Source organism: Lotus japonicus, chromosome 4 (assembly GCF_012489685.1).
Source record: "Lotus japonicus ecotype B-129 chromosome 4, LjGifu_v1.2".
In the NCBI taxonomy this organism is placed as follows: domain Eukaryota; kingdom Viridiplantae; phylum Streptophyta; class Magnoliopsida; order Fabales; family Fabaceae; genus Lotus; species Lotus japonicus.
Genome location: NC_080044.1, coordinates 80228031 through 80243319, shown reverse-complemented (window position 1 = coordinate 80243319; position 15289 = coordinate 80228031). Strand labels below are relative to the sequence as shown.

At 33.1% G+C, this 15289-nt stretch overlaps 1 protein-coding gene and 1 pseudogene across 2 annotated transcripts; both read left to right on the top strand.

Moving 5' to 3' along the window:
* Positions 1-5141: 5141 nt before the first annotated feature.
* On the top strand, positions 5142-8511 carry LOC130711587 (uncharacterized). 2 transcript variants are annotated; one of them, XM_057561266.1, is made up of 2 exons: positions 5142-5519; positions 6815-8511. In XM_057561266.1, the coding sequence occupies exons 1-2, from the start codon at positions 5394-5396 to the stop codon at positions 8039-8041; spliced, it is 1353 nt and encodes a 450-aa protein (XP_057417249.1). In that variant the 5' UTR covers positions 5142-5393; the 3' UTR covers positions 8042-8511. The 2 variants fall into 2 exon arrangements, with proteins under 2 accessions (XP_057417249.1, XP_057417248.1); XM_057561265.1 differs by having other exon boundaries at positions 5147-5519; positions 6812-8511.
* A 2722-nt stretch (positions 8512-11233) lies between these two features.
* Positions 11234-12654, top strand: LOC130713440 (probable pectinesterase/pectinesterase inhibitor 20; annotated as a pseudogene).
* Positions 12655-15289: the final 2635 nt, after the last annotated feature.

Genomic DNA, 15289 nt, shown 5'->3' with positions numbered 1-15289 from the left:
CAAAAATAGAACCCAATTATCATTCATACACACTATGTCAGTGTTATCAATGTCAACTGAGCTACTTTTTGTGAGTGTTTATAAATCATGTTTGCTTCTTGATTTCAACTCCACAGAACGATGAATGTAAGCTTGTAGTTTTCCCTCCTTATATCATACTACTCCTATATGCATCTCAACTCTCAAGCTCTTGCTGAGACATATAAAAAAGTTGACAATTTGAAATTGAAGCAATTAATGTCTCTAGTGTTCGTATTTCCTATCCATGAGAAAAATCATAATAGAAAATCAAATTAGGGTCACGAGTCATGATACATGGCCACACACCTTTTTGTTGGATTTACAATATATATATCTTTTTGACCGGGTCCCAAAACAGGGGATCCAGTTGTTTGATGCTTGGTTTTTGTCTTTCAAGCATGTTAGTTCAACAACAAAACTAATTTTCAACCTTAGATAACTAAAACATGAATAAGAAAAAAGTTTTCAGCTAATACATGTGCTAAAGGTACACACTATAATTTGAAACTAATATTTATATATTCTTTGTTATTAGGACACCATAATGCACATAACACAATGATCCCAAAACCCCTACTCGAAGTGGCACCTACAAAAGGACAAAGAGAGTTATGGGAATAACTTGAATTCAAATGCATATTTGATTTTACATTTGAAAAGTTTAATCAAACTAATTAGAATGTCATGAAAAGACAGAAAAGTATCTCTCTCATGTGATTTTTGCTGAAACATTAGACATCATGAGGAGGATAAAGAGAGATGATGAAAGAACTAGATCTTGGGACCATAGAAATCATATTCTAATGGGGCATGAATTTCCGAGAGGAAAAGGATTGTTAATTAACTACATTATCTTGTACATAATAAAGAAAATGGATTAGGAAAATGAAGGGTAAGTGAGGTATGGATGGAGCATCCGTGCAAGTCATCTGATGGTGGCTGGATAATTATAGAGGGATTGTCAGTGGGAAGGTGCTGCGCACGAAAGAAGCCGTGCAGTCCAGTCCAAAAAAGGCTGTGCACACGTGCGTGCGCTGCCGCTAACGTGGACAACAACCACTCCTCTCTTCTCTTTTCAATTTTCATAGGACCAAACCAAACCTATTTTTGTCTCTCACCAACATTTTTTATTATTTAACTATGTACCATTAGCCTCTAAATAAGGTTGGTAATTTTTATTTCCGCTTTTAACACTAAGGACATTTTACTTTTGTAATAATTTATCTATTGGTGGTGTTCATGACTAATCAAATTAAAAAAAAAAAAGCCAATCTATCTTACAAATTTGACTTTATATTGAAGAGGTAAGTCGAAAAAAACAGAAGTTAAAAAACTGATTTTTTATTAATTTGGGTTGGATTTCATATTTCATATTTGATTTTCTAAACCCAACCGTACCAATGTAATTCAAATTGAACATTTGCAAACTTTTTTTAAAAAAATAAATCGGAAAATTTGCAAACTTTTATAATATGACACATTCTTATTTATATATTTAAATAAAAAAGTTTCGTGTAATTATTTAAATAAATATAGTCATAACTTTAAAAAATATTGCGTATATTATAAAATGTTATGTTGATGGTATAAATTATATATATTTTTATTTATTATATATTTATTATATTTTTATGATTTATACACTACAATTTCAAATAGAAAAACTCAAACAAAAATAAAAAATTTAAACCATTATTGATTGAGTATTGGTTCGATATGAATTTAATTTATAGACCAAATTCATTGCATGATAATATTGCAAAACCGACAAAATTAAACTGGATGATCTTTTGCCTTTAAAATGTTGGTGATTTTAGTATCATCAATGGATTTTAGTAGTAATGTGATTTATTGTAAGCCGATGAGATTATGCGTTAAGCTCGGAAACAAGTTAGGGTAGTGCGGAGTGCACGCTTGTTGAGTCAATGCATAATTGACTGCGATTAGATTGCGGGGTTCCAAAAGGCGGAGCCCCTGGCTGGGGTCCCGCTCGAAATTTTTCGAAAAGTAATTATGTTTTATTAACCGTTTTTTGGTTTCTGAAACTAACTCCTTTATAAGGAGTCATTTGACCTCAGTTTTATATACAGAAAACAGAAACCATAATTTCTCTCTACATTCCTGATTTGTTATCTATTGCCAGAAGTAGATTGTCCTTCAATTCAAGAATTATCCCAACAAGGATTTCGTGAACCCAGGCAAGAATAGAGTCGAAATACTTTGTTCGGAAAGTGTACGAACACGATTCTTCGAAGTTTTTCCAGGATTATCATACCAAAATTTCTAACACAAAATTGATCCAATCAAATATGGAACAACCCTAAATTCATGTATAGAGTAATGAAACTTGGAAACGAAACACAAGAAGGGAAATATTATTCAAAAGAAAGACAAAGTCTGCAATTGAAAAATTAAAAACAAACAAAAATAAACGGTTTTGATTCCTTGGTGGTAGGCAAAACATGCAAAAATAAACCTTCCTCAACTACAATCTCGAAATGAGCTTCCTAGACGTTGGAGCCATTGTGTTGAATTCTCGAGGGTTCTCAGGACCATTCTCCTCCGTGATATCTTCCACAAACACATGAAGTTTATTCAAATATTCATCATCACGAAGCACTATAATCAAATGTAGAGCAAACTCATGGGGCTCCCTAACAATAACATCGCAAGTACTAGTATTGGGAACAAACTGGAACCGCTTTTGGATCGCAGAAACAACCTCATTTGTTATTGTCAAACAAATACTGCACATGCCGCGTGCGCCTAAGAAAGTACATAAGAAATTTTTACACTCTCTGAGAAACCTTTTGGGTTCCATGCATACAAAAGGATGTGATTCAACAAATTCCAGCTTTTCAGAGTTGTAGTGGAGTTCAATAGACAATCTGAGATAATCTCCAGCAACAGGATGTTGTTGCTGTGAGCAGAATCTTCTCCATTGATAATGGCCGGTGATGATCGTCATGATGATGATGATCGATCAGTGAAGATGAAGAGCAAACTAATTTGTCATGGTTAATTTGAAATATTATATGTTACTTATATAGGATCAATTCACAGCCAAATTTTATTTTGATACCATATCTTATACCCTTAAAAGTCAAATTAATCAAGGATTGACATTTATTTTATTAGACTTTGTATTTAGAAAAATTCATTCCTAAAATAAAAAAAGTAAATTATTTGATACTAGAATTAGAATCATCAATCGTAAAATAAATTTGTTGAAAACTTAATTCTTTTTGTAACAAAAAATATGTTAAATCACCTATGATAAAATATGATTAATGTTTTTTTTTGAAACAAAAATATGATTAATGTTACTTGCATAGTATCAAGATTTTGTTTTGTTTTACTAATGCAACCCACCCGCCCGCTGATATGAGACTTAATTCTTTGAGGCTTATAAAGCACATTAAATGGATAATCACGAAATTAGGATTAAAGTTACTTGTATCAAGTTTTTTTGGGGGGGTTTAGGGTTTGTTTGCTTTCTGTTTTACGTAGTCTTCTCTTGTGAATATATATTCCATTGTGTAATCTTATTTTAACTAAGAATCTCTACAATAGCTTCGCAAACCCTGACAATTTTGTTGTTGCAACTTCAAGTCTGTGCAAAATTTATACGGGTTTGAACTTTGCACCATGAAAGATGACTTAAGCATATTTTTTCCACAATTAATAATTCCAATATCTAATAGTTTATGAAAATTTAAGGTTGAGTACTCTTTTTTTTGGTACAAAAAGGTTGAGTACTCTAATTCAATATATAAAAGGGAGATTTACACATTTGGCTCTAAGGTTAATTTTTCCTAGGAACACGGACTACTAAGTAATACTCCTAGTACATTCTAGTTTTTTTTTTCAAGGTGTATACGCATATTTAAAACTTAGTTGAATATTATGTCCAGTTAGAGTTAGTTGACCATTGATTACACTTTAGTAGTAATTATGTTTTCAGTTTTTAGTTTAATTTTACATTTTAATGACAATTTAACAACCCAAAACGAAATAATAAAACAAGGTATTTTTTTTTTGTTTACATAAGGAAGAAAACAAAACAAACTAAGCTATCTCATCTTGCAGCAGCAATGGTATCACTACAGAAGGTGGTTGCCGCCATATGCGGTGCGGTGCGCCATCTTTCGTAGCATGTCGAGCTAGCCAATCTGCAGAGACATTAATATTCACACAATTGATATATTTTAATACTAAATTATTATCTCAATTTTAATCAGTAATCACCAATAAATCTGAACACAATTGATATACTCCCTCTGTTCCTAATTATAAGACCTAGTTTCAAAATTTTCATGTTCCTAAATATAAGACCTCTTACAATAATATAGCAAAAAGTTTTGTATTCTTCCATATTTACCCCCTCACATTAATTGTATGTTTTCAATTCCAAAGTTACCACCTACCATTAATTACTACTAATCCAACTAACTATGACTTTTGATATAAATGCAATGATTATTAGTGAGAGAAAATGACAAAGGGTAAATAGGGAAGAATGTATGCATTTTTAAAAAATCAATACACTAATTAGTCACATTAAGTGCTTTCTTAATAAACGCAATTTTTTGGAATAAGTCTTATATTTAGGAACGGAGGGAGTATAAATTAACTTATAAAACATTCAGTTGAATTGAAGAGAAGAATTTACTTGTTGTTATCCGAACTTTTAGTTTAAGAGCTTAAAGAGGAGCAGCTAGATACCCAAACTAGTCTAGCTTTCTAGGTGATATAAGCCAAAATGTGATGGTCCTAAATGGCAAAAACGGAGCAACTTGAAGGGTAGTTGAGTAAAAGCGTAACATTAGTAACATCATGTGATCATTACATTTTTTTCATTGGTTAACTAAGTATCTTCACAATCGATAGTTGTAAAAATAAATCTTTGTCTCAATGTCCGGACACTAATAGAAAATAATTTGTTTTTTATTTGCAAGAGTTAAATTCAAACTCTGAACTAAACTAGTTACTTAAGCGACGAAATGTTGAACTAATCGATAGTATAATTACATTAATCATGATGATAAAATAGAGCATTGAATGAAGGAAACCCCGTCCGTAAAAGCTAAGACTAGCCTAACCGTGTCATTGTCAAATGACACACACACACACACGAGGTGCAAGTCATTGGCGTGTTTGACCTCAACTCACCTCAAACCCAAAAACAAAAACAGCGTTATGTTATACTGTCACACACGACACAAATAACAACACTTCTGTCTTCTGCAACCTCAGATTTCATTCTCAACTTTTCCTTGTTCTGCAATCTTCCAACTTCTTCTTTATGCTAAATATTTCTCTCCTTGCTCTGCCTCTTTCATCATCCGTACCACGTTTCAGTACCTTCAGAGATGAGAAGAGCTCATGGGAATGATGGCAGAGCTTCTGTCACCAATACTTTGGACACTATAAACGCTGCTGCTTCTGCCATAGCCTCTGCTCACACCCACAATCGCACTTCTCACCATCCTCTTGAGGTATAAAATCCCATAATAAACTCTGTTATTTTCATTCCTGTTTTGGAAAATAAACAAAAGATGAAGGTGCTTTTTTACCCAACAAAGTGCTATAGATTTCTACGCTTTGTTTATTTGATCATTTTGATGGTATGAACTTTTTCCCTTTTGGGTTTCTGGGTTTTCTTGCTTTTTTGCTCTGGTTTTTGTGTTGAACGTGGCACTCTGGGGTTGAATATCTATAATAGATCTCTTTTCCTGAAACAATAGATCTTTTGATTTTCTTTTACCCTTTTATGTGTCTGATGATATGAACAAATAAAGTAGTATCAAACTTTTCATCTTCAAAAGACAATTAGTTTGGGGGAAATTAATTAAACAATGTTAGGATTTTCCTGTGCTTAGTCTTCGGTTCGTTAAGGAGAAAGCGTGTCAAGTTGAAAGTCTTAGGTTCTTGCACTGTTTGTTTTTGCTTTTTTTTAGTACCAGTCATTTTCTTGTTAGGTTACTTGTAATAAAACAGAAAATTTAATTTTTTTATTATTTTTATTTTTATGTATGTTATCTCTGTGGAGACAGGTCACTGCAAGGTAGGAAGCAGTTTGAATTATGCATCCAGTTTAGTGAAATTAACAAAAGGAAATTGTCAATTTAGTGGGTTTTTTATAAAAAAAATTAAAAATTGTTCAACTCTCAATTTCTGATAAACAGATTAATTTAGACCCAAACATAGTTAGGAGTAACTACCAAGTGGGAAGATTGCATCAAACATCTCATACTTTGATTTGAATCAAAAATCTAAAGAAGTGATTTCTAATTTTCTATCTGCTGCAGCATCATGTTTGTATCAGCTTCTATTTCTCATGTTCAATTCTTAAGTTGAAAATTAATTGTAGAATGATTTCCAAACCTGCAATTGTTTGTCCTGATTCATGCTGTGAATGACGATTAATCAACTCAATACGTTTTTCACTCTGCAACCAATAAGAAACTCTTTCAAGAATGGAAGTTCTGGGAATAACTACTATGTATATTTCTCATTCAATCTGGGGTGGGATCTGTCAATATTAAAATGAAGGTCTAATTTATATTCAATTTGTATACAACTATCAGTAATTGGTACTTCTGAGCATATCAAGGGAACACTTATTACATGATTGGATCAGCTTCTTTTTTCTCGGAATCAATTCTGACATCCATAAAGCAAAGCTTTCTTTGCATAATTGATTTTGACTTTGGAATTAATTGTAGAATGATTTCTATACATGTACTTAATTATGTCTAAAACTCACGTCAGCTTCTTTGATTTGTAGAAGAAAAGATGGAGAAGCTGGTTGAACATATCCGGGTGTTTTGGATATCACAACAAGAACGCAAGGCGCGTTGGGGACGCTGTCTTTGTTCCAGAAACGACGACTGCCGGAGCAAATCCTTCTGCACCTGTTAGCTCAACTCAAATAGCACCTAGCATAACACTTCCATTCATTGCACCTCCCTCATCTCCTGCATCTTTCTTTCAATCAGAGCATTCCTCGACTGCACAATCACCAGTTGGCATATTCTCAGTCACTTCGGTGTCCGCCAGCATGTACTCTCCTAGTAACCCTGCCTCAATCTTTGCCATTGGCCCTTATGCCAATGAAACCCAATTGGTTTCACCACCAATTTTCTCAGCATCATCCACTGCTCCTTTCACTCCGCCTCCTGAGTCGGTTCACTTGACCACACCTTCTTCACCTGAAGTGCCATTTGCTCACCTACTTGACCCCAACAACAACAGGAATGGTGGTGAGACTTATCAGAGGTTCCAAATATCTCACTATGACTTCCAATCTTATCAGTTTCATCCCGGAAGCCCGGTCGGTCCACTCATATCGCCGAGATCCGCCATCTCAGCTTCCGGCTCCTCATCTCCTTTCCTTGACTCCGAGTTTCATGCTGGTGACTTTAGAACAACAGAACCAGTCAAGCTTATTAGCTTGGATAAACTCTCATCAGCTTATGAAAAGCAAAACCAAAAGTCAAATCAAGGTTCTGGTTCTCTAACCCCAGATGCTGGTTTTCTTCCAAAACACTGGGTTTCTGAGATCAAAATGTCCCCGCGCCCAAGCAATAATCGCGCGAGTGAGATTAGCTTAAATCACCGAGTCTCATTTGAATTATCTGCACAAAAAGTACTGAGAACTGTGGAAAACAAGCAAGCAGCTTCATCATGGTCTAAAGTTGTGCCAAAATTGAAAAATGATGCAGCAACAGAAGACAAGGAAGAAAATGCAAGAGAAACTGAGGGGAATGACAAACAAGTTGTTGCTGAAACTCCCAATGGAGATGATGCAAAAGCTCATAAGAGGAATGAGTCCATAACCCTTTCTTCATCATTTGCTAGAGAATTCAACTTTGATAATGCAGAGGGGGGAGATTCTAATGCTCCCCATATTGTAGTTGCTGACTGGTGGGCTAATGAGAAAGTTGCCGGGAAGGAGGGAGCAGAGTCCTCCAAGAGTTGGTCTTTCTTCCCCATGATTCAATCTGGTGTCAACTAGCTCCCGTTTGAATACAGGCTTATTGGAGCTTATCTACCGGAAAGAGCACTGAATAAGTTCCAATCGGTGCTGTTTGGAAACAATCCAAACGGATTGCTAACCAAATACTTGCATATAGTGGCTTCTTGTTCAGAGTTGCAAGAATTTGGCATTGGTTTTTTGATTTTGTGCCATGCTTCTACTTAGCAGAACCTACCCGCACAAGTTCAAAATTGAATGGTGGTTGATCAAGAATTCAAGATTTCTAAGTCTAATTAACACGTTGATGGGGTTCTTTTTTGAAGTCAATGGCCCCCAAAAAAAATCATGGAGTTTGCAGAATACTATATGTTTAGTAGATTTGTAGTTCTTACTAAGTATGAGTTAGAATAGCTGTACATTTTTAGAATCTGTACTCTGTTGATCTCATATGTACTTCAGTTGACAACAACTTAGTGATGCCAGTTATAATAAGGAAAAAGTTTGATTCACTCTTCCATTTCTTTGTGCCTAGTTTTTGTATTCAATTTTACATGAAACTAAATTTATCTAAAATCAATGACAAATTCTAAAACACACTAAGATATGATTGTGTGTAATACAAGAATGGCAAAATATGCTATAGTTGACTTGACATAGAGAGAAGCTCCTTTTTTCTTTCATATTTTATTACCAACAATGCTCTGGTTTTGCCCATTGAAGGCCGCTAAAGAGGTTTTCCTCAATATATCCTTGGCGCCATAATCAACTCCATTGACAATTGTGTTGAAGAGGCAATAAGGTTTGTTAAATGTGATTCTGCAGATCAAACAACATCCTTCAATTGCCTTACATTATTTTTTTCCCCTTATTTTCTGATTGTTTCTTCATGCACTCATTAGTGGATGTTGATGTTTGTCGTTATCACCGTTTCATTTCCCATAGGTGTACATTAATTGGGACGAAATATTGTACACTATCATTATTATGATACTTGCTATCTCGAACCCTTCCATGATTTATGTGTGATGTGTCCACAATCCATGGTTGATAATTCTTTTCGGTTCTCTGTTATTCTTACTATCTTTTTTTTCCCGCTCTCTTCAATTCCTACAATAATTTATTTACCACAAAAAATTCCAACAATAATTTTGGAAGGGAAACTTTGCAAAATTTATTGTAACAATTCATTGTTGTTAATTAACTTGTTAACACAATTCATTCGTCAAATCTCACGATAATGAGAAAGTTTGAAATGTACAATGATAACATCAATAGTAGACAGTACTTGACACTAATCCTATTTTCATCACTTGTGATTAAGCAGATCTAATTAATTTGTCTTACAATTAGTAATCCTAATATTTTAGTTTACTTTTTATTTTAGGAATGAATTTTAATCATTAAAGTCCTTGTGTTGATGTACCCAATAAAAAATCTTTGTGTTGAAAAGGATCAGAAACTTCATGGAATTTTTTATCTTGTGTTTATTCATACACTTATCTTTTTTTTTATTTGTTACCCAGCGATGTACGTACATAAAACATGTATTATAATGGAAAAACTACACATTAATTATTTGAGATTTTTTCAGAAAAAATAAATGTGTCCCGGTATGCCACGTAAGATATTTTTGTAATATTTTTGAAAAATAACAGTTAACCATTTAACTAAATTTAACCAACGTTGGGCACTTCTAAAATAATTTTGTTAAAGTAAATATTAAGAGAAAAAAAGTTTAATACATATCACCATAAGTACAAAACATTTTTATACCGACAGCCATTCACTGCATGCCACGTAAGAGAAGCAATTACTTATATTTTAAATTTTAATTAAAATAAGAATATATTTTTGGAGTTGAGAGAATTAGATGATGACTATGTAAGCAAATTTATGCTAACGGTGCATAGCCCGTCAATCAATAATAATAAATGTAAATATTTTTATACTTATGCTTGACAAAGATCTTCGTGAAAACAATTTTTTTTAATGAAATAAATTTTCAAATGTTAGTATTTGAAATTTTAAAGGAGAATATTTCTATATTTAATTTATGGTATTGCTCTGGTAACCTTGAAAATGAGATCAATTTCATTATTTAGAATATATAAAAAAAAATTATTATAAAAGAAATTATGGCAAATCAAACCAAAAGGTATGGATCTTCTCCATTTTGAGTGGGTAAAAAAATTGCTTGGCATTTTAAAAAAAATCATCAATAAATTACGGATTGAAGAAGGCATTTTGGATTCCATAAAAAAAAATAAAAAGAAGGCATTTTGGAAGGAAGATTCGCTCCTTTTAAAAAAAATAAGGATAGGGAAATTAAGGAGAGAGCATATTAGGAAGGTATAATCAAATGCTCAATTCGAGCTTATCAAAAAAAAATGCTCAATTCGATTAAGAAGGTACTGAAAGATAAAACCACATAATGTAAAAGGGTTGTGCATACGTGTAACTCTTCAAGGAAAAATTCATACTAAAAGTTTACATATTTGATGAGATAAAAAAGGGATGTACATACGTATATGAAAAGATGTGATTAAAGATTCATGTCACAATATTGTGTTATGTGATAACGTCATTTGTAGACGATGGTGACACTAACCTTATTTCATCACAGCTAATAAAATAGGTTTATTTTATAATTGATAATCATAATATTTAATAGCGTTATTATCTTTAATTCCGGTATCACATTTAATTGAGTTATTTTTCGGATTGATTTTCCAGCCATGTACATACAAGAACATACAATATAAGTAAAAAATTACGTATATACACGTTAATTATTTGAGATTTTTTAGTGTATAAACGTGTGAAGTATTTGTTGTGGGAAGCTTTCAACACTCTTGGGCGAGCATTTAAATTTCATTTCCCTTTTGTTAGTTATTGTACAATAATGATGATATAATTTTTTTTTTGTCATACAGAACTCAAGCCCTACATCGAAACTATTTGCGGATCATATTTGCTTACTCACGTCTTATCTTTTCTTGTTAAAAAAAATAAACGTGTCTAGTATGCACACGGTTATATTACTCTTTAGGATTATATACACATAATACTAGAAATACTTGATATGTTTATCATTAGTCACTAGTATCTACAAAATTAAATATCGCATATATCTCCATGTAAGATCCATGTCATCACATGCAAACACTGCTATATAAAGAGATGTATTTTCTTAATTTGTCGATCATTCATAATATTCATTCATGCATGACAATGGGTTTGAAAGTCTCTTCCATAGCTACTCTCTCATTTTCCTTTCTACTTGTTTTTCTCTTCATTGGATTTTTTGCTTTTGCAAATGGTAAGGACGAGGGGACTCACAATGTTTATGGCACTAATGTTTTAATTAGTGATAGTGTTGTTGTTAGTCAAGATGGAAGTGGAAACTTCAACACTATTAACCAAGCTGTGGCTGCTGCACCAAAAAAACAATAATGCAAGAAATGGTTATTTCTTGATTAATATCAAAGAGGGGGTGGTGTATAAAGAATATGTGTTCATCCCTAAGAACAAGCCATATATATCATGATGGTTGGACAAGGATTCAACCGAACAGTCATTACCGGCAACCGCACCATGATCAAGGATTGCAAACACATGACACTCCAACATTTGGTAAGAACATACAATTTGTAGATCCTCCTTCATTTATTAGATCAAATCAACATCAAGCCATATCATCTATATATATTCTCTAAGATAGCTCCATTTAATTGAATAATATTTGTGTAAATATATAAAATCTTTTTTCATCATATATAGCTCTCATGGATCCATTTTTTACTCTTTTTTATTTCATTCTATATCTATATATTTTAACTTTCGCTTATAAAAAAATAACTTCTACATGATTTATGTATGGAATTTACAGCTTTGAGTTTATAAGAAAAAAATTGTTAAAAATGCCATATTATGAAAGAACATGTTTTTTAATTAAACTGAGACATACTATGTGTGTTTTGTAGCTGTGGAAGCAACAGGATTTGTAGCGATTAACCTCACATTCCATAACACTGCTGGGCCAAGCAAGGAACAGGCAGTTGCATTAAGAAATGAAGCAGATATGTCCACCTTCTACCGTTGCATCTTTGATGGGTACCAGGATACTCTATATGTAGATTATCATAGACAATTCTATAGAGAATGTGACATATATGGAACAGTAGATTTCATATTTGGAGGTGCTCAGGTTGTTTTACAAAATTGCAACATATATCCTCGTCTTCCTCGACATGGACAGTTTAATACCATCACTGCTTCGGAAAGACAGTCCCTGGATAAGGCAGCCATTACCATATGCATTCACAACTGCACTGTTAAACCTACTAGGGATCTTGCTTCGAGCAATGGTAGTGTTAAGACCTACCTTGGAAGGCCCTGGAAGAAGTATTCAAGAGTTGTTGTTATGCAAACCTTCTTGGACAGTCTAATAGACCCGGCCGGTTGGTTTATAGGGAAGGGTAGTGGTAGACAATAGAGGACTTGGGGCAAACACATCCGGTAGAGGGACATGGCTTGGTTACCATCTCATAAATGCTGCTGATGCTGCTAAATTTACAGTAGCCAATTTGCTGCAAGGAAATGATTGGTTGCCTCAAACTGGAGTGCCTTACTTTCCTGGACTTATGCCTTGATTAATTTCTAGATTTATATTATCTTTAGTGAATCACATTGCCATTTGTGTTATTATTAGTGTCAGGTCTGTATATAGCTAGCAATTTGTGGATTTCTAGATTTATATCGTCTTGATCAGTACATCACATTGCGATATTGTAAGTGTCGGTCATTATATCAGTTTATGAATAAGGCAATTTGTGATTATTATAGCCTCCTCTTTATGAATGAAGAACTTAAATTGATATCTTTTTTAAGAAAGTAGTAGGTTTTTGACTGTATATGGCCAACTCGTGATGATCATGAAGATTGAAGATATATCTCGCACATATATATTCATCCATCCACTAATTTTCTTTCCTTATTTTCATAGCTTGCAAATCCAATTGATTGAACCAATTAACATATATGATATGAGAAGAAAAACCAGAAAAGGGAAAGAGTAGAAATAATTCAGATCTTGAACGTAAACACTTGATGCTTTGGTTACTTTGGCTTTTTTGTTTGTTTTCCAAACACCTGCATAAATGCTAGAGACAAGAAATACTTTCAACGCAACGTAATATTTTAAAATTGGTAACAATTTTTTCGGTCTACATAATCAGCATTGGTTGAGTCTACATTTATTTGGTTTAATTTGCTGACTAAAAATTGCTGTAATTTCCTAATCAGTTTGAACATTATTTGATTGATTTTGCTGGTCTTACTTTTCTACATTTAAGGTTCTTTTATCACTGTAGCAATTTTCGTTATCATTAAAATGATTTCCACAATTTATGCCAATGGCAGCTGGATGTGTTTAATATATTCTTCCTCCACGTAAAATCAAAGCAAAAACAGTGGCATTTTGAACTTTTTATGATCATCATCATGCAAATCTATATATTCAATTTCAATCACAAAATATGATTAATTTGTTTCCTTAATTGCTAGCATCGATCTTTGCTGTAGTGCAACAACTTCGATCACTAGCAATCAAATTAATTGAAAGGATTAATTCGTAATTTCCTTTTTCGTTTCCAAATCTCAAATTAAATATATAGCTCATGCCAACCTGACCAAAAAATTACAAATGCCCATTATAAAGATCGCTTTAGTCATATTTTGTGATTGATGATGGTGCTCAAAGTGCTATTGAAGCCACTCAACAATTTTTTTTTTGACAAAATTACTTTTTTCTACTTTGAAGTTTTCGTATATAACACTAAATTTACTACTTTACATACGAATATTATTGCCAAATATTTTAAAAAAATATTTTCTTCAAATTTTAAGTAAAATTCACGCAAATTTACCATTTTTGAAATCTGAATTTAGGCGTTTTGCTGAGAGAAACAATGATAAAAGCCTAATTTTTGCTAAGGGACATATCACAAGTATGAGATGAAAATTTTGTAGGAATTGAAAGGAAAAAAGAAAACCACTTAGAGTTTTTAAAACCTTCTCTGGTAGAGGAGATGTTGCCCACCCAAATTCAAGATTGAAGTCACCATTTAGTCGAGTATAAAATGGATCACGCGCAATAATTGAAATTATTAAAACAATATTCATTGAAGTTTATATCCACATCAGCTTAGCCACATATGATGCACACTAGGCACATTAACATCCACATAAAGATGTTTACGACCACATAAGCATATTTAGAGACGAACACTGACTGAAGGACTAATAATGTTTGCATGAATCAAACTAATTTATCATTCAGTGACCAAATGCTATTGTTCAATCTAATTTTTAATTACACACCATGAGAAATAATGAAGGTTGAATCCCCTCTAAATTTCTTCCGACATCTTTTTAACCATTGATTTATATTTTATTTTTTTTGATAAGCCAAAATATTGCATTCACTTTAGCACAAGGGGTGCTAACCCAAATACAATGAACAATGGACTAGAAAGAGTTAGTACCATCAAGAAGATAAAGAAGGAAGAAAAACAAAAGATACATGAAGGAATATAAAATTAATGTAATCCAAAGGGGATTACATGCCAAACCTCCTTATAAGTCCCTCCATCCTACTGTACAACATACCATGCATTGCATATGGCCTTGCACCCGTACAGTATTCTGTTTTAAAACCGTAGAGCTTAGGATTCACTCCCTGTTCAATCATAGAAGTAACTTGCTCCAAACGCCCCTCCCCTCATAGTGCTTGAATACAAGAGCTTGGGTTCCTCAACCATTCATACCAAGAATAAGAGAATTCGTCTGTTTTGCTGCTTAGCCATTGCCAAGCCTTCAATTGTGCCAGCTCTAGTACATGATTCCTGTCAAATATTGTCCCATTAAAGATTACTTTATTCCGGAGTAGTCATATAGTCCACACAATTGCCATCCAAACCAGAGATGATAGAACTCCCAGCTACTTAGAGCATTCATACCAAATTGGGTTTGTGGCCTGGCATAAGTAAAACAGATGTGTTGTAGACTCCTCTTCCAGCCTGTGATTTATATATTAGTAGTTTATTAAGATTGATGTTCACCGATAAAAACTCCATAGTAAAGGTAAGTAAGTCAACACAAATTAATGCTTTAGAATTTCTCAACGAATGAACACGATTTTATTAAGTATGAGGAAGCCTCTTATATATAGCTGAGATCTCACTAGGTTACAATTAAGGTGACTGAGAGGATTGTGCTATTATATTG

What these genes read in the sequence shown, in the direction of transcription:
- LOC130711587 (XM_057561265.1), top strand. Translation starts at nt 5,394, where the DNA reads ATGAGAAGAGCTCATGGGAATGATGGCAGAGCTTCTGTCACCAATACT. An exon ending in CTTCTCACCATCCTCTTGAG is followed by an intron (nt 5,520 to 6,811) that starts GTATAAAATCCC and finishes TTTGATTTGTAG; the next exon opens with AAGAAAAGATGGAGAAGCTG.